The sequence below is a fragment of the Synchiropus splendidus genome, chromosome 7 (assembly GCF_027744825.2).
Source record: "Synchiropus splendidus isolate RoL2022-P1 chromosome 7, RoL_Sspl_1.0, whole genome shotgun sequence".
NCBI lineage: Eukaryota > Metazoa > Chordata > Actinopteri > Syngnathiformes > Callionymidae > Synchiropus > Synchiropus splendidus.
The window spans coordinates 13402047-13424408 of record NC_071340.1 but is presented as its reverse complement, the minus strand read 5'-3'; the positions used below and the strand labels follow the sequence as shown (position 1 = coordinate 13424408).

General features: G+C 42.7%; 1 protein-coding gene across 5 annotated transcripts; it reads left to right on the top strand.

The window, feature by feature from the left end:
- The first annotated feature begins 739 nt into the window (after positions 1 to 739).
- On the top strand, positions 740 to 22329 carry clip1a (CAP-GLY domain containing linker protein 1a). 5 transcript variants are annotated; one of them, XM_053870168.1, is made up of 27 exons: positions 740 to 890; positions 4752 to 5028; positions 5239 to 5771; positions 6103 to 6227; positions 6302 to 6515; positions 6604 to 6801; positions 7399 to 7490; positions 7659 to 7719; positions 9238 to 9342; positions 9930 to 10835; positions 10906 to 11022; positions 11201 to 11258; positions 11346 to 11429; positions 11505 to 11661; positions 11721 to 11886; positions 12028 to 12243; positions 12849 to 15293; positions 16019 to 16156; positions 16232 to 16338; positions 16418 to 16538; positions 16618 to 16670; positions 16933 to 16953; positions 17375 to 17492; positions 18322 to 18454; positions 18524 to 18576; positions 19649 to 19776; positions 21530 to 22329. In XM_053870168.1, exons 2-27 carry the CDS (start codon positions 4938 to 4940, stop codon positions 21756 to 21758), a joined length of 6669 nt encoding a protein of 2222 aa, XP_053726143.1. In that variant the 5' UTR covers positions 740 to 890; positions 4752 to 4937; the 3' UTR covers positions 21759 to 22329. The 5 variants fall into 5 exon arrangements, with proteins under 5 accessions (XP_053726143.1, XP_053726147.1, XP_053726148.1 ...); XM_053870169.1 differs by lacking the exon at positions 740 to 890 and adding an exon at positions 1016 to 1385; XM_053870172.1 differs by lacking the exon at positions 9238 to 9342.
- The last annotated feature ends 33 nt before the right edge of the window (positions 22330 to 22362 follow it).

Here is a 22362-nt window from a genome sequence, read left to right as displayed (position 1 = left end):
GACAGTTTCTTAAATAAGCTCGACTATAAACCAAAATGTAGTGAACAAGGTTTAAGATAGATTTGGATCTTGGGTAAGAAGGACACTGTGGAGATGACAACCTAATCAGAGGTATGGCCAAAAAGGTAAGATTATAAGCTGTATACAGGAGGTCTAAACTGAGTCTCTGATGCCCGAATGGGCACTGCACAACAGCTTTCAAAAGACATTGAACTGCATATGTAAAGTATTTTATTTTTCAGTCCTAGTGTTGTGGCTGTAATATTACTAATGTCTACTTAGCGTATTTGTTGGTTTAAGCCAAATGTCAACTACATTTGTCTTCAGACGAATCTCAAATCTTCTCCATCACATTACCGTTTTTATTTGCTTATAGTTGTTGTCACTGCAACATGGTCATTTGTTTAATAATCTCACCTCAGAAAGTTTACTCAACTGACAAGCATACTGACAGAGTGGTAAAATAAAACCCTAACCTAGATGTTTGGATTATGCATCAATTGGGGAGCGATTTGACATTTTGACGAAAATTTTGACTTTATATAAGATGCATGTTTGATTCCAGTCATAGTTCATTTGAAACATATGTAGAAATTGTCACTCTAAATGCTGATCTGAGATGGACACAAGGCTCGCAGCCATGTATTGAGTGGCTTATTCACCACGTGGCGATTAAATGCTGACGCTCAATAGATAGTGGCATCATTTCCTTTTCGAATACTTCACTCGGAGCCGCTCAGTGTGGGACGGTAGTCCTCTTGACAACTTCGTCTTTGATCGGCTTTGATCGGCTGTAGGTTGAGCCTGTTTGGCTACTGGCGTGTGTGTGTGTGTGTAGCGTGCTAGCAATATTTTCATTTGCCGCTGGAGTCCGAACTGAGACGAAACAGGTCAGTATTAAGAGCCATAAATCGGCTTGACTTGTCTGTCAGTTTCGCTGGTGTTTCGTAGAGAAGAAGCCGGTGTGGACAAATGTGTTGGAAAGTTGGTCAGGTGCTAGTTAAGGTGTCAGTGGAGCTAACGAGCTAGCCACTTCTGCTCGGGCCTCGTTGCTGACGTTACTTAGCAACTAAGAACGTCCGTACTTTGTAACCTCGCTGCTTTGGTGTGATCGGTGTGGCCATGGCGCTGCCACAGAGCAGCTCACTTGTACGCGCCGAACCTTGTGTTAAGCTATCGGTCCGGGTTTGTTAGACTTGTGGTGAACTTGCAGCAGCAGTGAGCCCTGCTGGAGTGTCGGTATTACTGCGAAGACTTGCGAAATGTTTCATGTTCGGGGCGGACAGTGAGCTCCGCGAATGCGTGGACGTTTGGCGTCTAGGAACTGAATTTAGAGTCTAGTGTTTGACGAATGGATGGGGAAATCGACACACGTGGCTAAGGAGGTAAGTTCTCCCTTGTTTCCCCCTTTTCCGCTCTGGATTTATTCTTGCCAGATGTGCCACCTCATCGACAGCTCCCTTGTCAGGCGTTGACTGAGTGACAGTCTGGCCATTTTGGTCGCTGCAAGCAAAGTATTACTTCATTTTGGAAAGCGCAGTGCGACATAAGTGTATAGCGATCTGCTTGTATAAAATTGCGGTCTGTGGGTGTGACCCGTAACTGTATTGTTCAAGTCAAGCAGCTTTCCTTAAACCCCAGTGACCCACAGCCGTATTCGACTAGAATAAACAGTCTATTTGTAGACTATTTACCGATGGTATATACAATTGCAATGAGCATGTATTTATATCATACGGAAAGTGTGCTTTTTGTGTTTTATCACTATCCCTCATGGACTACTTTGTCACTTACTAACCCCTTTCCTGGGTTGTGTAACAGTCACCAGCCTTATTCCCCCATATCTGCTGTATCTACACTCCAAACTGTCTGAACCAGACTTATCTGCGACCACATGCATATACAGCGCCTCTGCAGGTCTTATTCTCAATGAATTATTAATTAATATGCAAATATTTACGCACGCTAGTCTACTGCAAATGCTTCCAAGCCATTTTTCAACACCTATCACTGTTTCCTGAATGGCTTGATGGTTCATTGGAACCAATCACAGAGGTCTTAGTTGGGGGGGGGGACATTGTTCAGGGACCCATCAATACTATCACAACATGGTAATCGAGATCATGTGCACCAACAAGCCCTCACGAAAGTATTACAGTGACTGAGACAGAAAGCCGTGCAAAGGATCGGATCCGCTCCTGGCTCTCAGACTAAATGCACAGACAAAACAATTATTGACATGACAAGTTACTCGTGAAATGCTAGTACATGTTACAGTACGTTGTTTGTCTGGAGAGACATGGTTCAACATACCTGGCTGGTTCTAATCAAAGGTCTAGACAGTGGAACATTCCACAACAAAATTTAAGCGATTCATTTTAAGCGAATGGAACCAATGCTTCCATTAATCAGTCTATTTGATCATGTGATTGATCTGAAACCAGATTTAGGCATTGAAGTGATGACCCGTGTGAACTGTTTTTGTCGACCAATAGCAGGCATTGAGAGTTCCGTAAAGGTGCATACTGCAGTTGTTGATCTGTAGACGTCATTGCCTCATTCAGTTTGTCAAAATTTACATGAAGTCGCCAGTGTTTTTCACACCTTTTACTCATACTTCCTGCTGAAGGACACTGTAGCCAATTCAGAAGCTGCTTCTTGAAACAGAAGTTAAAATGACTAATATTGGTGGAAGTATTTACCATCGAAGCATAGGACACAGAAATGAGGATGTCAAAACTTCAGACGGAAACCTGTGTGCGCTCAATATTATTTTTCCGACATCTATTATTACCCCGCTGAGACTATGACCAGACTATGTGGAATGACACTGAGCACTTACATAACATAGTGACTCTCCATTGTGATTTGACACCTTCTTGGCAGGCTGCTGTTGACTCTGTGTTGCTTCTGCTCTTATAATATCATTTCAAATAACTTTTTGAGGAGTCAGATTTTTTTTTTTTGTAATCAGGAAATGCTCACATAAGTGTGTTTGATATTTTGCTCAGTCATTTCAAACAAGGTCTGAAAACTGAGATTAACATGTTATTGTGAGCACCGGTACACAGTCACACTGTTGTGAGTCTAAACTCACAACTGACCTTAAAGCCCGAGAGCTCTAATATAGAACTTGTTCAACGCGTCACAAGCATTCTGTTCATTTCTGAAATAGACCGAGGGCCTCAGTATGTTACACAGATTACAAGAGCTACCTCAAGGCGGATTGTTTTTGCATTACCAATAATCTGTTGAGGTAAATTGCAGATAACCAATCCACTCTGAATCACTTGTCATAGGTGTCAGAGGAGCAGGACACAAGACACAGTTACAATTCCCTTGCTCACATTTGCAGCCATGCCACTTGGTTGCCAAATTAAAATAATCACAGACAAACTGTATTGACAACTATCTCTGATTTTGAAGAAGCACAATGTCATCCACAAAACAAGTGAGGCACTTGTGCTCCAAATAGAACATGTGAGCCACCGATGACAGTCTTGCTGGGTCTTTTTCGTGTTTAGGATATGAGCTCCAATTAACTAGTTTGACTTAACTGAAGTAGATTGTCACTCGGAGATTTGTAATGTTTCTAATAATATTTTCTAATATTTCAACCCTCCGACAAGCATTCTCGACAACAACTATTGTCGTAGTTGGAATTTGTCCCCATTACCAGCCTGGCTGTCCACTTCTTAGTATCTGAAGATTGTTTGATTGTCTGTTCAGTGAGTAGGGAGAATGAAGCACGGCCAAGCTAGACAGCGACCTAGTTCCACTTTTCACCCGCTGTGCCTTCAATGGTGATGGTGATGAATGCCTGTGGGTCAAAGACAGGCCAGAGGGAGAAAGTATTCTGATTCCTCAACAGAAAGGAGCTACTGAATGGAGTAGCCTGCATGTCATGTGATGTTACTTCCAACTTACATTCACAATAACTTCTTTTTATCCACAGTGGCAAGTTCACTGAAGAAGTCCTTTTGATTGCTAAACTAGTATTTGTTACCTCTACACTAGCTTCATATTTGATGTGGCTCTACTACAATTCCCGTGGGTAACAATCTTTCATCTCTGACTGGTTGGCTGATTCACTGAACTGAAATGATCCACTTAGTTTGGAGATTTTCCCTATGCCTGAGTCTTAATCGTTTGCCAGTGATTTTCTAAGCTACTCATAAGGTCAAAGTTAACTTTGAAAAACAACTAGCAAAACCTAGCACTGTGCAGGTTAATGAATGTCAAAAGTCCCTCACTTATGATTTTATGCATAAACCAAATTGATCTGTTAGTTATCAATCTAATGTCTGTTGAAGTGTCAGCTTGCTTGTAAATGATGTCAAACTGAACTTTCAGTGGTGAGTTAATCTGACAGGCCGAATAATCTGTTGATGCTGGTCATCGCTGTGTTTCTAGTTTAATCCTGTTTTAAAAAAGCTGCCAAATAGAACTGAATCATGTCAGACTTGGAGGCAGCGCCTGTGGTTTTGGGTGTATTATGGCGGTCAGAGTGAATGTCAACACGCATGTGACATGTGTATTTTTAGGTCTCTGAAGCTGTCTTCACTGCGAGGAGTGTTGTCACAACAGAAACAAATCTCCCTCATTGAGTCAGAGCTGCCAAAACAAATTTATCAAATTGCCTGTAAGGCACATTTTCTTTTCATAAAGAAGCTGTTCATTGAGTTACCACTGAGATTACAGAGCAAAGCAAGCCAAATCTAAATGTTTCCCTATTCTCTTTCTCTTTACAGGTTGTCCCTTTTGGAGCATCTTCCCTTTCTCCCTCGTCCCCTTTCCTTTTTTGTTTTGTTTGTTTTCTTTCCTTTCTCTTTTTAAGGGGGCACCACCTGAAAGAAGTTCTGCTTATCTGTTGATTTCATGGTTTGGTTTGGTTTTGCACTGAGTATTTGTGGATTTCATCAATCGCAAAAAGAAACATGAGCACCGCTAAGCCCAGTGGACTTAAAGTGCCCAGCAAGATAACCAAGCCAGCTGGGACGAAAGCCCCGAAAACGAACCTCAGTGCAGGTTAGTGTTCAATAACCTTTTGCAGAAAGAGGGCTTGCTTTTTTTAACCTGTGACATTTTTACTTTGAAATCCAGCTTCTGTTCACATATGCCTTATAAGCACAATTGACATCTGTTACTCTCCTTGTACCTCTTTAAAGTTTTTTTTTTGTCGTGGTTTTTGCAGTCTGTTTTTGTTGTTGTAAGTTTTAATCGTACTTTCTATTATAGCTGGAGCTAAAGCTGAGCCTGAGAAGAATGCATCATCTGCTGAAGATACCCAAAATGGAGGGGAGAATTTCCAGCTTGGGGAGCGGGTATGGGTGAATGGGAATAAGCCTGGCTTCATTCATTTTTTGGGAGAGACACAGTTTGCCCCGGGACAGTGGGCGGGTATCGTTCTCGACGAGCCAATCGGAAAGAATGACGGTTCCGTGGCTGGCGTACGTTACTTCCAGTGTGAGCCTCTACGAGGAATATTCACCCGTCCGTCCAAACTGTCTCGCACCGAAGGGGAGTCCAATGGCACTCAGACAGCACCACAGTCACGGGCCGCATCACCGACTCCTTCAGTGGGTAGCGTGGCTTCCCACACGCCTTCTACAAAATTAAAGACTGTGGCGACAAAGAAGGTGCCGCCTGCTTCCCCGGCAGTGACGTCTTCCAACCTTGTTGGAACAAACAGTGAATCCGTCTCAAACCTGTCGGAGAGCGGATCTGTTAAAAAAGGCGAACGAGAGCTCAAAATAGGAGATCGTGTTTTGGTAAGTATTCTAATAGTGAATGGACCACTTACCATTTATTAGCCACACTCTGTTGCACTTCAAATGAAATTATTTGTTGGACAACCTTTTAATTTTGAATCCTAATTCGAAAGAGGAAGTGCCCATTGTTCTCTGCGGGCAGCAGAGAAAATCACCATCACTATTTCCCCTAACACTGACCATTGCAACTCTTCCTTTTTTACAACCGCACACCCTGCTGCCTTGATGGGATTATATTAGTTTAAATCATGCAGCAAGCTGATTACTCCGCAGACCCTTTTATCTCTTAAGTAGATTACATGTTTGCTGATGTTTAGTGCATTTGTTTCAGGTTGGCGGCACAAAGGCTGGCGTGGTGCGTTTCCTTGGGGAAACAGATTTTGCTAAAGGTGAATGGTGTGGTGTTGAGTTGGATGAGCCTTTAGGAAAGAATGACGGCGCAGTGGCTGGCACAAGGTATTCACGTTCAGACAGGAATTGTGCAAAAGATGTGAATCCCTGAAGGTATAATGATGTAAATCTTTTCCCAGGTATTTCCAGTGCCAGCCTAAGTATGGCTTGTTTGCCCCTGTACACAAGGTGACACGGATTGGTTTCCCCTCGACCACACCAGCCAAATCAAAAACTACAGTTCGTAAAGTGGGCACGACTCCATCAGGACTGAAGAGAAGCCCGAGTGCTTCGTCTGTCAGCACCATGAGCTCTGCAGTTTCTGTCAGTGCAATGCCCAGTCGCTCCGGCCTGGTGAGACAAACCTATGGCTGATGTGGCGCGAAGTCTTCCAATTTCTTTTGCAAACATTTGTATGTCTTTTGTGTGTATTGCTGTTTAGCTTGCAGAGACGTCATCACGCTACAGCCGTAAGATTTCAAGCACCACAGCGCTACAGGAAGCGCTGAAAGAGAAACAACAGCACATTGAACAGCTCATGGTTGAGAGGGATATGGAGAAAGCGGAGGTTGCCAAAGCCACCAGCCATGCTGGAGAGATGGAGCAGGAAATGAACCTGCTCAGGGATGAGCATGAGCAGGTAGGAGAAGTCGTAGTAAGTTCTTATACAAAGTAGGATGGTGTATTTCTGCTTTATACTATGTCTGACTGGCTGACTTTGTATTTCTAACTGTATGCATTGTTAAGAACGTTTGTGTAGGACACACCAAATACAGGCTTTTGTGCGCCAAGTCTGTCAGCCAAGATGGTGACAGGGGTTTCACGTAGTTGGAACTACTTGTGTTTGTAACGTCACAGACCGACGGTTTTATTTGGGTGTTACATGATGAGTGCGTGAGATGGTGTGTGAGAGTGACAGCCTGAGTGCGCCAAGATATTGTAGTTGTCAGAAGAATGTAGTCATGGCAGGAAGCAGATCTTGTCAAAACAATCGCCTTAGCAATGTTTTATATTAAAGTATAATTTACATTGACACCTCAAGAACAAGCATGAAACGCACAGCTTCATGCATTTACACAATGTTTTTATTTGATTTTCAAATATTGTCGCTGAGGTACAGTCCTGAGTTGAGATTTTTTTCCGTTAAGTTTATTTATGCTTGATACAATGGTTATCCAGGTCTTCTACACTACAAATTCTAACATGTTGAAATATTTGTTTGTAAATCTGGTGAAAGATGGAGTCTAAAATGGATCAGTTGCGTGCCTTGGTAGAAGCTGCTGACAAAGACAAAGTAACTCTGCTAAATCAACTGGAGGAGGAGCGTCGGTAAGTCATGATTTGTTCAATCTGTCTTTGAAAAGTGGGGAAAAGCTCCACTTTCTCATAGATATTTATGAGACATAAATACCCTGAAATACATGTGACATTCAAAATAATAACTAAAAAAAATAATAACGGGAAATAACTGCAGTTTTTGGGTTCTTTTTTTAATAGTAAAGTGGAGGATCTTCAATTCAGAGTAGAAGAGGCATGTATTGCCAAAGGAGAGTTGGAGGTAAGTCAGTTCCTGTGTCTTGAATACAGTCTGCATTAAACCTATGGTTATGATTTAGAGTCTGACTTGAAGTGCGTATGTTAATGTTGAAGCTAAACTGTCAAACGTCACGTGTTGAAAATGTCACATGGGTTTAATTGATTGTAAAAGCCACCAACACAAACCGGGTTGTAACATCCTATGACATTTTATAGGCTCCCTGCTAGCGAGCAACTGCAGTTGCAACAACAACTCAACAAAAGGCGCTAGTAATGTTCTCTTAACTCACCGTGTCAGCAAGAATTGCAACTTGGAAATCAATGGCATATTTGACTGTACAAAGTTCTGGCGCTCAGGGGTGTCTCTCATGGACTGGCCAAAGTGATTGTTTTTCTTTGCCACTTTTTAGTTGCATTTTAGTTTCTCACTGACGTCCACAATAATTTATATGATATGCAGTCAAAAACAATCAATGTTTTTGTGGAGCTCTACTCACCGTTCTTCAATTGACCATTTTCTCAGGACCTGCATGTCGGTTGAAATTAACAAAATGACTACATGGTTGATGGTTTTTAACTCCTTTGTTGACCTAAATCTTATAATGTTATGCTGCAACCTCCCTCCTGAGTGATATTGTCATAGCATAATCCCGTCTTTTTCCCCTTCTGTCCTCGTCTTTTGTGTCGGCCCAGTGCTCAGCATGCAACCACTGGACATACAACCATCATGTTTCGTCCCTCTCCCTTGGCGTATTTTGTTTGTCCCCATAAATCAAAGAGTCTTATTGAGGGCGTATATACACTTGATAATCAGGTCTCTAAAATGCTGTTATCCTCTTTTGAATGTGGGATATGTAGTCATAGCACAAATGAGTGAGAATAATGATTCAGTCGAGAGAAAATGAAATTCTAATTCTTTTATTGCAGTACAAGCAGAAACTGCAAGTGGATTAGTCACTCAAACAAACTATTCTTTCTCTCTGATGATTTTCTTTAACAACTCTGGTGTCCTTTGGTTTCACTCTGTTTTTCCAAAAGGCTGAAGCATGACTGAAATTATTTGTGCTGTGCAGTGTCAAATGAACCCAAGCTGAAAAATGTATTGAGTAGAAAATTACAGCTGTAGAAGTATGTTATACTACATCGCAGTGGAGCCAGAGGTCAACAAACGGCCAACATTTCTTTCGTTCACTATTTGGTGATGTTGCTGCTTCTCGAGTTCACTATGGTTTGTAACAGCCAGTGAATATTTCTCCACACCAGGTGTTGTTATGCATGATGTGTCCTCCATCAACTTGATATATTTACCACTTACCAATATGTTGCTTCCATTTCCCCTCCTATTAATTTCTCGAAATTCCCCTTGCACTGTGTATGGCACACTTTTGCCTTCTCCCTTTTTGAAAAACCAACCAACGTATCGGGACATTCACTGTTCATAACCCACCCTTGTATCCTCCTTCTCCTCTCTTGTCTGTTGGGCTGGCATGTGATGGTGGCACTGGTGTGTTCTCTTCCTCTCCCCCTTGTTTACTAACAGACGCAGACCAGACTGGAGCATGCCCAGATTAAGGAGCTTGAACAGAGCCTGCTCTTTGAAAAGACCAAAGCTGAGAAACTCCAAAGAGAGTTAGAAGACACTAGGGTAATGAATTCTGTTCTGTCGTGCTCTGCGTCGGAAAGAGGGTAAACGATGGTCCACAGCAGTAACTGGATTTCCACGAACTAAACTAAACTAAATGTATATTTAAAAAATGCCCACCAATATACATTACATTTAAATACGTTAAATTTTATTTTTCAACCTTCATTAACAACTATCTGTCTAAAAACAATCTTTAGGTTATTTCATCTGGTAACCAGCATGAACTCACTCTTTCTTTACTTATATGACTGCTGAACCAGACAGTTTTTTTTTTTTTTTTTTTTTGCTCCAAAAGTTCCTACTTCCCGAGTCCTTCCCAGCATCCATTTGTCCTGCTTACATGGTGTCCCTGTTTGCTAGTTTTAAAGCTGTACCCCTGCCCATCCAGACCATAGAATATCGTGTTCTACTTTCATTTTCACAAGATATATTTCCAAAGTAGGTAAAAGACGCATCCAAGTGTTGTGTAATATAGCCATGTTTTTCTTTTGTTATTATTGATGTATAGTTATTCAGCATGGTAGACAATTTCAACAGGATTTTCTACGGCATGACTGATTTTGAATGAAGGATTTCTGATTTTAAAGGTTGCCACAGTGTCTGAAAAATCCCGCATCATGGAGCTTGAAAGGGACCTTTCACAACAGAACAGAGAAGTGGCTGACCTGCAGCTCCGTCTTGGGGCCAAAGATGGCTCCGTGGACCCGGACTCCACCCTTTCCAACCTCCTGGAAGAGGTCAACAGGTTGAGAAGTCAGTTGTCCTCTCAAGATGTTAGGCACCAAGAGGAGATGGCAAAGCAGAAGGTGGAACTTGAATCTCAAGAGAAGGCTCACATAGAGATGACGGCTCAGCTTCAGGCGGCATCTATTCAGCTGTCTAGTGACAAAGAGCAGTTGCATATCCGCTTGAGTCAGGCTGAGAAGGAGAAGGCAGATGATGTGGAAGCTTGGAAGACCAAGCTAGAGTCCGTTACCACCTCTCACCAACAAGCCATGGAGGAGCTGAAGTTGTCCTTGAGTGCTGGCAATGTGCAAGTGTCAGAGCTTGAAGAAACCAAAGCAGCTCTAGAGAAGCTAAAGCTGGAGCACAAATTGGCTATAGAGGAATTGGACGCCAAGCATGTTGCTGAGCTAACTGCTTGTGCTCATAAGGCTCAGGAGCTGAAAGCATTGCTGTCATCATTGACAGACGAGAAGGACCAACTGAAGGAGATGTTGCGATCGAGTGTTGATAAAGCTGAGGACCAGCACCTGGTGGAGATGGAGGAGGTTCTTGGAAAGTTGAATGCTGCAGAACTTCGAGTTAAAGAACTTGAGGAGAAAGAAGTTCTGATGGCACAACAATCCTTGGAAAAGGATACCAAAGCTGAAGAGCAGATGGCGGAAGTTGTGGCTCTACGCAGCCAAGTGACACAAAGTAACCAGGAGCTTGAGACCTTGAAGACACAGCTGGCAGACGTGGAAAAACAAGGGAACGCTCAGGACTCTAAGGTGCATTTTGTTTTTGTCTGGGTTTTTTTTTTCCAAAACAAAGCAACTGTTGTCTATAACTGTGTTATAGGTTGGTGAGCTGGGTTCCAAGTTGCAGTTCAAAGAGCAAGAAGTTCTCACCCTGCAGCAGAGTCTGACAGCTGTGCAGCAGGAAGTGAAAACTCTGGAACAGCAGCTTGATGGCATGGTGAGAGATTTCATGCTTCTGCCAGAATCCTATCTCATCCAGTTGCGTAGTCGTAGAGTAGTTGATATATCGGCTCATTCTGAGCTTGATGGTGAGAAGTTATCTCACTTCATTGGTGATGTATCTTTGAAATTTGTGTATACGTCCATGAAGTAACCTTGTGGAATTAACATTTCAGAAGCAGAAGTTGACTGAAAGCACAGAGCAACATTCAAAATCAGCAATCACTATGCAAGGTAGAGACACTTTCTGTTAGTTTTGTCTTCGACTATTTGATTACTTTGTAGTGACTAGTGATCTAATTTTCGTTTCTTCCCGGTCAGACACCGTTGAGAAGTTCACTCAGAAGGAGGAACAGTGCGCATCACTGACAGCAGAGGCTGAAACCCTTAAAACTCAACTCAGTGGTTGGTGTATAAATTGATGATGCTTATATGTTATTCTCACACTTACCGCTGTAACGTTCCATCCTTTCCGCTCAGGCCTGGAGAGGAAGCTGGGGGCGGCAGACAAGAGAGTGGAGCAACTCACCAAGGACAAGAGCAAGCTGGAAAATGATATTTCAGAGATGATGAAGGCTTCTGGAGATAGTTCAGTTCAGCTTACTAAGATGAATGACGATTTGAAAGAAAAAGAAAGGTGAGTTTAGCAGTTTCTGGTAAACATGTTCAGCATTTCAATGAACAATTTAATTGCAGGCGGGTGGAGGAGTTACAGAATCAGCTGGCAGAGCAGAAGGAGACCATTTCTAACCTGAGTGAAAAACATTCACGCGAACTGAATCAAAAGGAACAGGAGCTGACTGACACCAGAGGAGGACTCGAATCTCAAATTGACAGCCTTCAAGAGAAGATTACAACCTTGGTTTGTAGACTTTTGAACCCATACTCTTCTATTTAAATATTATTGAAGACAGACATCTGTGAAGTGCACCTTTTTCAAGAGTGAGGAGTGGCTCCTGTTGCACAACATCATTCCATTAACATCTTTCCTCTTTGTTTTAAGGAAAAGACTGTTCTCCAGGGAGAGACTCTTGTGGAGGAACTGAAGCAGTCTAAAGAGAAAAGTCTGTCTGAGGTCTCAAGCCTTCATGGGAAGGAACTTCAGGTCTTGCAGGATCAGCTGGACAAGTTAAAGCATGAGATCTCACAGTCCACAGACAAAAACCAGCAGCTGGAGAAGTTGGTAACTGAGTTGAAGCCATTCAAGGAACAAGTTCAGGTAAAAAAGAACAAGTTAATTTTCGTCACTCACCTTGGTAGAGCCGATTTGAATGTGAAGAATCCTGATGTATTTTTAGAGTTGTTATTTAACATCAGTACTTTTTGGACTTCTTTCACGTCCTCCATTTTTTAACCATCACTGATTAATTCCTACACTCTAACATGGATAGTCTAAACATGCTTTCTTTCATCTATCCAGGAGCTGCGTTTGATGGTTTCATTTTTCTTTAATAGAACATTTTCACTGAGTGGTTTCTGTTTCAGTAAATTCTTAAATTATCCAAGGTGTGTTTATGGATGATGTACCAGCTGCCACAGAGTCATGATTGTTCATTTAACCAGGTGTTGCTGTCACACCTTTTCTGGTTCAGATCAGAAGCTGCCTTATGAGATTGTTGAAACTCATAAGTGAAAATGTTTGTTTTCCATTTATTTATTTATTTTTTTGTGGCGCAGTCTCCGGCTCCTGCAGCTTATCTTTTCATTGGCCTGTCTTTTTCATCCACATCTGCTTGGTTTATTTTTTGATTCTTGCATTTCCTTGCATTTCACATTAGATGCATTATCCCCCTTCTTTTCTGTCTGTCACTTTTATTTTCCCAGTGTGTTTCTGCTGAGCTTGACTCCTCCAAGCATGATGTGAAAAACTTGTCCAAAAAACTGGAGACTCAGAATATAGATCTTGTGAACATGACTAAACAATGCGCAGACGTTAACACAGAGAAATGTGATCTGGAGAAACGGCTTTCATGCATACAAAATGAGCTATCGGAGAAGGAGGGTCGTCTCGAGCAGCTGTTGGCACAGAATAAGGAACTGCTGGAGTCAAGAGAAATGTACACGAAACAGCAAGATGATCTTCTTGTGCAAAATACATGTTTGGATCAAGAAAAGGAATCACTGAACAACAAACTCAGGGAAGTAAATAGCAGTTTGCAAGAAGCCCAAGAAGACAACACAGCTCTGAAACAGTCAGTTCAGGAACACAAGGACAAAATTGAGGAGCTTCAGAAGATAGTTACAGGGAACAATGAGTTAATCCAAAACCATCAACAGCGCATCGAGGAACAACAGGCTCAAACAAAGCAACTTGTTGACGATTATGAAAATGTGTGCAAGGAAAAGAAGAGGGTTGAAGAGGACCTCAGTGAAGCCAGATCGAACTTCACAACTGAAAGGGAGACCCTGCTCTCAGACATCAATGCTGCTAAAAATGCCAAAAAGTCTCTGGATGCTAAAAATGCTGAGCTGCAGGCCAAATTTCAATCGATGAAGTTAGAAAAAGAAGACCTGACAATGAAGAATACTCAGCTACAAGCTCTCACAGAAACACTGACGAAAGAGAAGGCAGAGTTGGCAGGTCAAATCAGTGTTGCCGCGACTGATAAAAAGAGCCTAGAATTGCTGAAGGAGGAGCTTCAGAACAAGCTAGCTGTCTCCAAGAAAGACCTGGAGTCTTCAGTTCGCGAGGTCCAAGATCTTCAAGCATCGAAACTGAGCTTGGCCCAGATGCTGGAAGAATTTAAAACAAGTAATGAGATTACCGATTCTGAAAGGATTCAGCTTATACAGGAGAAGGAAAGCTTGCTGACGATTCAAAGGAAGGTCAGCAATGAGAAAGACGAGCTAGTAAAAGAAATTGAAGAATTAAATGGGAAGCTGAAAGATCTGAGGCTGGAACTCTCTCAGACCAATGACAGATTACAAGACGCCTTGTCATCACTTGAACAGGAGAAGCGGGCGTTGAACACTCAGAGCTCTGAATCCAAGATGGCTCTACATGAGTTACAAAAAGAAAAGTTGGCATTGGAAGGAGCTCTGGAGAAGCAGATGGCTGAATTTGAGCATTTGTCTATTGAGAAAGGTGAGCTGGAGGAGAAGCTTAGTAAAGTACTGTCTGAGAAAGAGAGTCTTTCTCTTGAGAGGGAGAAACTGTGTTCTGATATCAGGTCAATTGCTGACCAGTTGGACAGTCACACGAAGGCCAACAGTGAACTTATCCAAGAAAAGACTAAATTATTAGCACTACTGGGGGAAACACAAAACAAGCACAGTTTGGCTGAAAGTGAGTTACATTTATTTCGAAAAGAAAAAAGCGAGCTTGAGCAGACCCTGGACAAGCAGAAGTCACGTATTGAGATGTTTGAGAAAAGCCAAACTGAGCTCGGTCAAGAACATGAGGCACTAAAAACCAATTCTGAAAAGAATAAGGTGGAACTGACTCAGCAAATAAGTGATCTTAGAAGACAGTGTGAGAGTCTGCAGTCATCACAAAGCCAAGCAGATGTCCAACTGCAGGCCTTAGAGAGCCAAAAGACGAGTCTCCTTCAGCAGATTCAGGACTTGAAGCAACACAGTGATTTGATGTCTGAGGCGAAGAACCGTCTAGAGAATCAGCTTCAGGCAGAGTGCGGAGAACGGAGTAAAGTTCTCACCGACAAGGATGGCCTGGAAAGACAAATGGATGGGCTTAGAAAACAGGTGTCGCTACTGGAAGAAGAGAAGGCAGAACACTTGTCTCATCTCAAGGATGCTGATGAACAGAAGGCAGCTTTTAGGGTGGAGATGGGCGAGACAAGTGCTCGACTGAAGAGGCTAGAGCACGAAACTAGTCAGTTGTCTCAAGACAAGCAAGAACTTCTGTCTCAAGTTAAGGAGATGGAGCAACAAGCACTTGAACTGACCTCTGAGAAGAAGAACCTTTTAGATGAGCAGTCTAAACTGGAGCAAGCGGTGACCTCTCTACGCGTCAGTCAAGAAGACTGGCTGTCAGAGCGCGCTAAGTTTCTTGAAGATCTGGAGAACGAAAAAGCGAACATGCAACAATTTGAGGTCGAGTTCAAAGCTGTCCAAGCCGAAAAAGATCTTCTACAAAAGCAACACCAGTCTGCCATTGAGGAAGGAAAGGCTGTTGAGAACAAGCTCTCCTCCGACCTGTCCACGATAACAGCCCTGAAGGATTCACTGCAAGCGGAAAAAGACGAGTCCATCCAGCGAGTCCAGCAGCTCGAGTCCCAACTAAAACTTGCCCTTTCTAAGCAGCTTGAGGTATTCTCCCTGTGCAGGTCACGAATACACGGTAGACTGGCTGGGGCTGTGTCACCTCCACACTGCATGCAAATTGGTCTTCCTCCCTTCACTTTGAGTTCTAACTTTCATCCTTGGTTCACTAACCACTGGTGATTAACATGGGTCCCAGCCCCTAGTGGTGACCCTGTGGGCTCATAACCAGACTGATGCTGAGGCTTCGACATTACCAAGTCCTTTAACCTTTGATCGTAGGTTAGACGCCCTGTTCCTAATTAACCCCATGCCATTGGCTCATTAGAATCACGCCAAAACTATGAATCATGAAGTCTCTTGTTTCACTGTGTTCTGAGGCCACAGGTGGTTTAGATGTAGAGTTTCCTTTGTCATGTTATATTTCACTAATTTATGTTTGTGAATGTAATTTGGATAAGTCCAAATTTGGGAGCTACTTTAAATTCGGGCTGTCAGTTGATAATGTTTATGAGTTTAACAAATGGCTTCCTCATCAACCACTTATTTATTCATGAATTATTATTATAAATGCTTCAGTTTACACGGTTTCCCTGAGATTTACACACCAAGTTGTGAAGGTTTCACAGACGTGCTCGAAGTGACAGCCCTTATTTAATTTCTTCAGCACCCTGAATGTTTAAATGAGCATGTGAAATTACTGAAATGGCCAAACGTTTTTTATTTTTATTTTTTTATTGAGAATTTCTAAGTCATTTCTTCTCATGTTTTAGGCTTCAGAGTCTTCCGGCAAAACTAACAAAGCACTTGAGCAGCTGACGCTAGAGAAGGACAGCTTGCTCCAAGAAAAGAGCAAAGCTGCTGCTCTATTGGAAGAGGCCAGACATTCTAAAGAGGAGTTGGAAGCTCAGGTGAGATTCTCATATGTCACATACTCTGCCACAGAAGAAACAGATTGATTGATAGTTTGTCCTTCTTTTATAAAGCTGGCAGTGCTGAAGAAGGATAATTCCAAGTACAGAGAAGATCTAAATGGATCCAAAGAGCTGCTTTGCACAGAAACTCAGAAGAATAAGAGTCTGTGTGAGCAAGTGTAAGGGTTTAATGCTGTTTATATGTCATGTATCTGAAGTCCCTGTGTTGGTTCTAATAAGTGCTTTGTGTGTGTTCAGTAAAAAGCTTGAAGACACAGTTAATGAGAAGTCTACAGCTCTTCAGATGCTGCAAGAAGAGAAGGACAAGTTGACTCAGGACCTTGAAAGCAATCAGAAAGGGCAGAATGAGCTTGTGAAGGTAAAAAGTCTTAAAGGATGAGCTGCGGTTATCACCCCCGTGTGGCCCTTTTTAAAATCGGTTTCTTATCTCTCCACAGCTCAAGGAAGATCGAAAAGCACTCAAAAAACAGCTGGAGGAGTTGAAGAAAAGGTAGGGGACAGGAAGAAGTATGAGTTGTTTTTCCTTTCACTCTTAAAATGTCAAGGTCACTCTTGAGTGAACGCTAGTGTGGGAATTTTAAAGGAGAAGAAGTGAAAGCTGAAGTTGCACTTGTTGAAACCTGCTTCAGAATGTGTGACTGGCTCATACTCATGGTCAGGTTTCTGAAGCTAATGTACCGTTTTACCCTTCTTAAACTGTGGTATTCACTTCATTCAGTATATATCAAATACTTCTTTTCTTGTATTTAAAGCCTGCCAAGCAATGGTTTCAGGTACTTCTCTTCTGTCGTGTTTCTGTATGTTATTACCATAAATTCTGGACTATGGAGTGCACCGTAATAAACGTAACAAACTCGGCAAAGTTCTCAACTTGAATCATGAACGCATCACATCTTTTTGAGACATCTTTTTTTTACATTAAAGCACTCAAAAAGCGCTGTTTTCGACACCACAGGGTCACCTGCAATTTCATAGGTTTGATGTGATGAGGCTCAATATTTTGGCTGCATGATGCTCTTCAGCCTGTAAAATCCATATACCAGCCATGTCTTACAAACCGCAGGGCTCAGACCACAAGAAAAAAAGTAGCGACTTGTAGTCCAGAAATTACGGTACTTTGTGTTGCATGAAGAGTCCGACTGTAGATGATTTGAAACCTAAGAATGTCTGAAATTTTGTGATGCTTGTTGACAGTGAAAGCAGCCTGAAGGAGAAGTTGGACAAGCAGAAGACGGACCTCCAACAGACAGTCCATAAAAACAGTGCCTTAATCTCAGAAAAGGATCAGCTGGTCGAAAATCTGAAGGCCGAGGTAGGAGCGCTCTCAAATACACATCAACTAGCACCTGCCCATTATATACATACTGGTAACATCCTCCGAAAATTGTCACGAAAAGTCCAATGCTGTCGCTCAATCCCACACATGCACACAGGTATGTAAACGAAGGCAGGTACCGTCATGCTAGCTGACTTATGTATCTATGTAAATGCTCACTGGCTTTAGGATATGAGACCATTTTTTTTAACTTCATTGTAAATATCGACGTTCTCTCCAGTGCTTGAGCAACTGAGGGGCCCACCACACTGGGATGTTGGCCCTTGACACTGGGATTTCACCTCGATCCTGGTATTTTCCACTGGTTTTGTCAAGGTGCGGTGCAGTGTGGGTCACAATGCAGGGCTCTCCCCAGCATTTTTTTCCTCAGTGTCGGGGATGTCTTCATGTGATTCAAATGGCAGAGAACATTGGCCATCCTTACGGTCCTCTGCGAGGAAAATTGTAGGGGTAAACTCCCAGAGTCAGCGATCCCTTGCTGCTGAAAGTCTAGGGAGAACATTGATATTTACAAATAAATCTATTCTACTCTAATCACTGCTCCCTCACAGTCGAGTTGTCGACTACACCTTTTAAGGTAGAGCTGAAGGAGTTCGAATATTGACTACAGTATGGTCAGATTGTGATGAAGCCATTGCATCACATGTACGTGTGAGGGCCAAAATGAGCACGCACCCATTCATATGTTTACATGCTTTGTGTGGGTCCTTCATGCAGGGCCTTTGACGTTTCTCAAAAACATCAAAGGACGTACTGTAAGATGGCGTACAGACTGTATTATTTCATCAATGTGTTTTCCCTTCAGCTGACCTCTCTTCGCGGTGAAAGTGCCTCGGTTAAATCTCTGCACGAGACAATTCAGACTCTGGAGAAGGACAAGCTGCGTCTCAAGGAGCAGGTGGAGAGGCTCGAGAGGGACGGAGTGGTGGGCGCCTCAGGTAGTTTACATTTCAATGTAGTTCTCAGTTATTTGCTAGAAGTCAAGTTGTAACGAGAAATGTTCCTAGGTGATGCGAGTGGGGACAAGCAGAATGAAGACGAAGATGATGCGGAGGGTCAGGTGAGTGCATCGCTTTTAAAAAACAGACTTTCTTGTTCTGTTCTCCTGCTGTGTGCAATTTCTTCCCTGTAACAAAAAATGCCTCACCTCAGTACGGTGCATTTGAACTCGTACTGCCAATCTGTGTCACAGCTCAGGTGTATCTGAGGTCTTTGTCATGTTTAAAGGCGAGAAAGAAAAACATGTTTGTCATCAGTTACCTGCAGTGTCTAAAAGATACCATGATTGTCCTCCTCAAGCTCTTTGATCCTGATCAAAGGTTCAAAAGACAGTTGAGATGATAAATAAGAGAAGAACAACTTGACAATAATAGAGATAAAAGCAGCTAAAATCAGAGTAGATAATTCCATTTACTGTGACTCCATCGTCCTTTATAGAACACTCCTAAAAATAAGACTAAGGTAACTCTTTTCATTGCGGTTTAAATCATGACTAACCGGACCTATTGTTACTAAATACTGTTGGGTTGGAATGATGACTCAGAACACCTTGTATGAATGCTAAAGTTGTGAGAAACTCAGCAGAACTGGCTTCTTTCCTCTGGTTTTGCTGTTCTTCTACAGGTTGCCTTGTTGTGCATGTCAACATGGGGATCAGAGTCATCTTGTCTACAGTATAATGTTTTCAGTGATGCTTGATATTGTTTAAAAAAAAAAGTTAATCTGAGGGCCATTCTCTGCATTTCGCCTCTCACTGCTGAGAAATGTTATACTGTATCTCCTGTCACAAGTGTTTTTTTTCTGATGTGAATCTTGATTTTTCTCCTTCTCTTTTCTGAAACGGCAACTCCCTCGTCTGCCCTGTTTCTGATGTTGGCTTTGCTGCACCTTCATCAGGCAGCGGTTTGTTGTTTTTCATCAGCTTCACCCGTGCATGTTGTGTGTCACTGGGATTGTCCCCTGAATTTTATACATTTTATGAAAATTGCACTTGGTTGTTTGTTCACTCCTCTCTTGCTACGGACAGTTATTTAAGATCTGCACTAGATTTGGGCCCAGAGGGGAAGTTCAGTCCACATATTCAGATGTGGTGAGTTATTATCAATGGGTTGACAGGCTGTTGTGCTTCTCAGATCCAGTTCCTCAATTCAGTCATCGTGGACCTTCAGAGGAAGAACCAGGAACTCAAGGAGAAACTGGAAAAAATGGCCACCGCTGCTCTAAATGGGAACAACCAGAGCGAGCTGGATAACTACAACAGGTGAGGCTTGTTGAACCACTTGCTTCTAGTGCGCTACATGAATGTGTTCTGGTGCTCTGCAGTCTGGTGTGTCTCATGTAGAGGCTACTACAGTTGCTTTCAGGGAGATCGGATTAGAACTAGTTTCATGCAACCATCGTCAGTGCCACCGTGATGTGCGTCTTGTGACAAAGTGACGCTTTATATGCGTAATACATAACCCGCACACATCCGAAGTCTGGCCTGAGAGCCATTTGCCTTTGGGATTCCTCAGCTTAAAATGCAATACCAATTAGCGACATTTGACCATTTGGAGAGCTTGTGAGTCAAATGGGAATTCCGCTAAGTTATTCTTCATATTTCCAGTCCTTTTTGTGGAGAGTTGCTTTTTTTTTTATAAGCTTCGGTTTTGTACTCTAACCTCATAAAACGTTTGTTGAATAACTACTGTAAATTGCTGACTATGAGCCACTACTTCTTCCTGGTGTCTGAATGCTGCGGCTTCTATAGCTGGTATATATATGGATTTATACAGGCTGAAGAGCGTCACGCTGCCAAAATATTCAGCCTTGTCACTTCGAACTGCTGAAATCATAGGCATTTTATTGACCTTAAAGCGCTCAAAATGTGCTGTTTTCACCTGCGTCTGCAGTTCTGCCGACAGACCCGATCTCCTGGAGGTCAGGAATCGAGAAGCAGCAGCGACCCTCTGTGGTGTCGTAGCTTCATACTCGTGGGCGAAAACAGCACATTTTGAGCGCTGTTTGTAAATAAAAGATGTGAGGCATTCATGATTCAAGTTCACAACATTGCTGAGTTTGTCTTGAATCAGTCTTGATGCTGGACACCATTTTCAAAACTGCTTTAGAAGTGATCCTGGTGGTGCACCACGGACCTTTCTACGGCGCAGACAACACTACTACACCCCCAGCTTATAGACCCGTGCGGCTTATGTATGAAAAATATCTGTTTTCCATCTTAACTTTAGTGTGTGCGGCTAATAAATGCCATCTAATATTATCGAATCTAATATTCTGGTGCTCCGTACATTCCGAAATTTAGGGTACTTACTACTGTTTTGGAGAAATTTTAGTGGCTGTGAGAAAAGGAAGTCTTTCAGGCACTTTCTTTGAACTTCTGTATTAGGTAACTCATGATGTGGTGCCACTGTTCATGCATTTTAAACTTGCCAATGGTAAAGCAGTGGGCTCTGACTTCACGCATGTTTGTGTCACAGCCTCCCCTCCTAATCCTGAAATACCTGGAACTTGTGTAAAAACAGTTTATATTGGAGCACATATTTCAAATGTGGAGATCGGCCTCCTGTGATCAGAGACTGACTGAGAGACGCTCATTTTGGGTGCACTGGAGAAATAAGAGGACAAATATGGTCAACATCTTCCTGTCCAGTAGCCCTCCGGTCGTCCTCCGTGGCTCGGACGGAGGGAGGCCGTGCACCCAGAGAGAGAGAGAGTTTGTCCATGGCACTTCAGTTGGCCTCTGGCTGCCTGGCTCACTGATGCTGAGTGACAAAGCCAGAATTGTTATCGGCCCAATTCCAAAGATCAAATTGGGTCAAACTCTTTACCTCGAACGTCGCCTCCTGGCATCACTGAAGCTTCTGCCTTAATGGTATCTGGCAACACAAGTCTGATGTTCACTGGTCTCATCATGACTCCCTCCTTAATTGAATTATTCTGAAGGACCTTTGGCTCTTCAGTGCTGTCGTCCGTGCTCACGCAGACTCCCTCCCTCCCTCTTCCTCCCTCCACAGTGCTGAGAAAGAGCACGTGAAGAAGAAGCCTCCTCCGCGACTCTTCTGCGACATCTGCGACTGCTTCGACCTGCACGACACGGAGGACTGCCCCACGCAGATGCAGATGCCCGACTCGCCGCCTCACACCAGCTACCACGGCAATAAAGGCGAAGAGCGGCCGTACTGTGACATCTGTGAGGTGTTCGGCCACTGGACAGACTCCTGCAACGACGACCAGACCTTCTAATGCCTTCGACGTCCGATCGCACAATCACTGTACTTGCACATGATCTGGGATAACGCTGTGCTTTTTAGTGTGACGGTGGTTCTGAAACAGCATCTGGACTAAAGCACATGGCAATCAAGCTATTTGTATTATTTCTATTACAAACAGGGGAGATGTGCGCATGTGTGACACCTGGTGGTGACGTGGGATGAACATATTACGAGAGAAGATTCTTCCGATCTTTTAATTTATGAAGAGATCATTTGCACAGCTTGTCAGTGAGACACACTTTGTTTGAAAATGTAAATGACTTGATCAGTTTCTGCAAAAAGAAAAAAAGAAAAGATCCATAGTTTATTTTTATATGCTGGAAATCGGTTGTGTGACGGATGAGAACAGCAGTGGTCCTCGTGTGCGTCGGCTGAAACGGGAACTCGGGGAAATGTGAGCACTTCCCACTTTGATGGAATCAGTTCCGCATGAATTGCCTTCCCAAATTAGCTTTTTAACAATTGCGCAATGTCTTTGTGAGACATTGAAACAATTTGTCCAAAACTGTTTAAAATAAAGTTCATTTATGCTTAAATTGAAATTTGTTTCGACTGTGATTGAAAACGTTTCTTCC

Bases quoted from the DNA above. Each gene is read 5' to 3' on its own strand.
- clip1a (XM_053870168.1), top strand. From the start codon at position 4,938: ATGAGCACCGCTAAGCCCAGTGGACTTAAAGTGCCCAGCAAGATAACC. The intron at 6,228-6,301 runs GTATTCACGTTC...ATCTTTTCCCAG, and splicing joins GGCGCAGTGGCTGGCACAAG to GTATTTCCAGTGCCAGCCTA. The intron at 6,516-6,603 runs GTGAGACAAACC...ATTGCTGTTTAG, and splicing joins TGCCCAGTCGCTCCGGCCTG to CTTGCAGAGACGTCATCACG.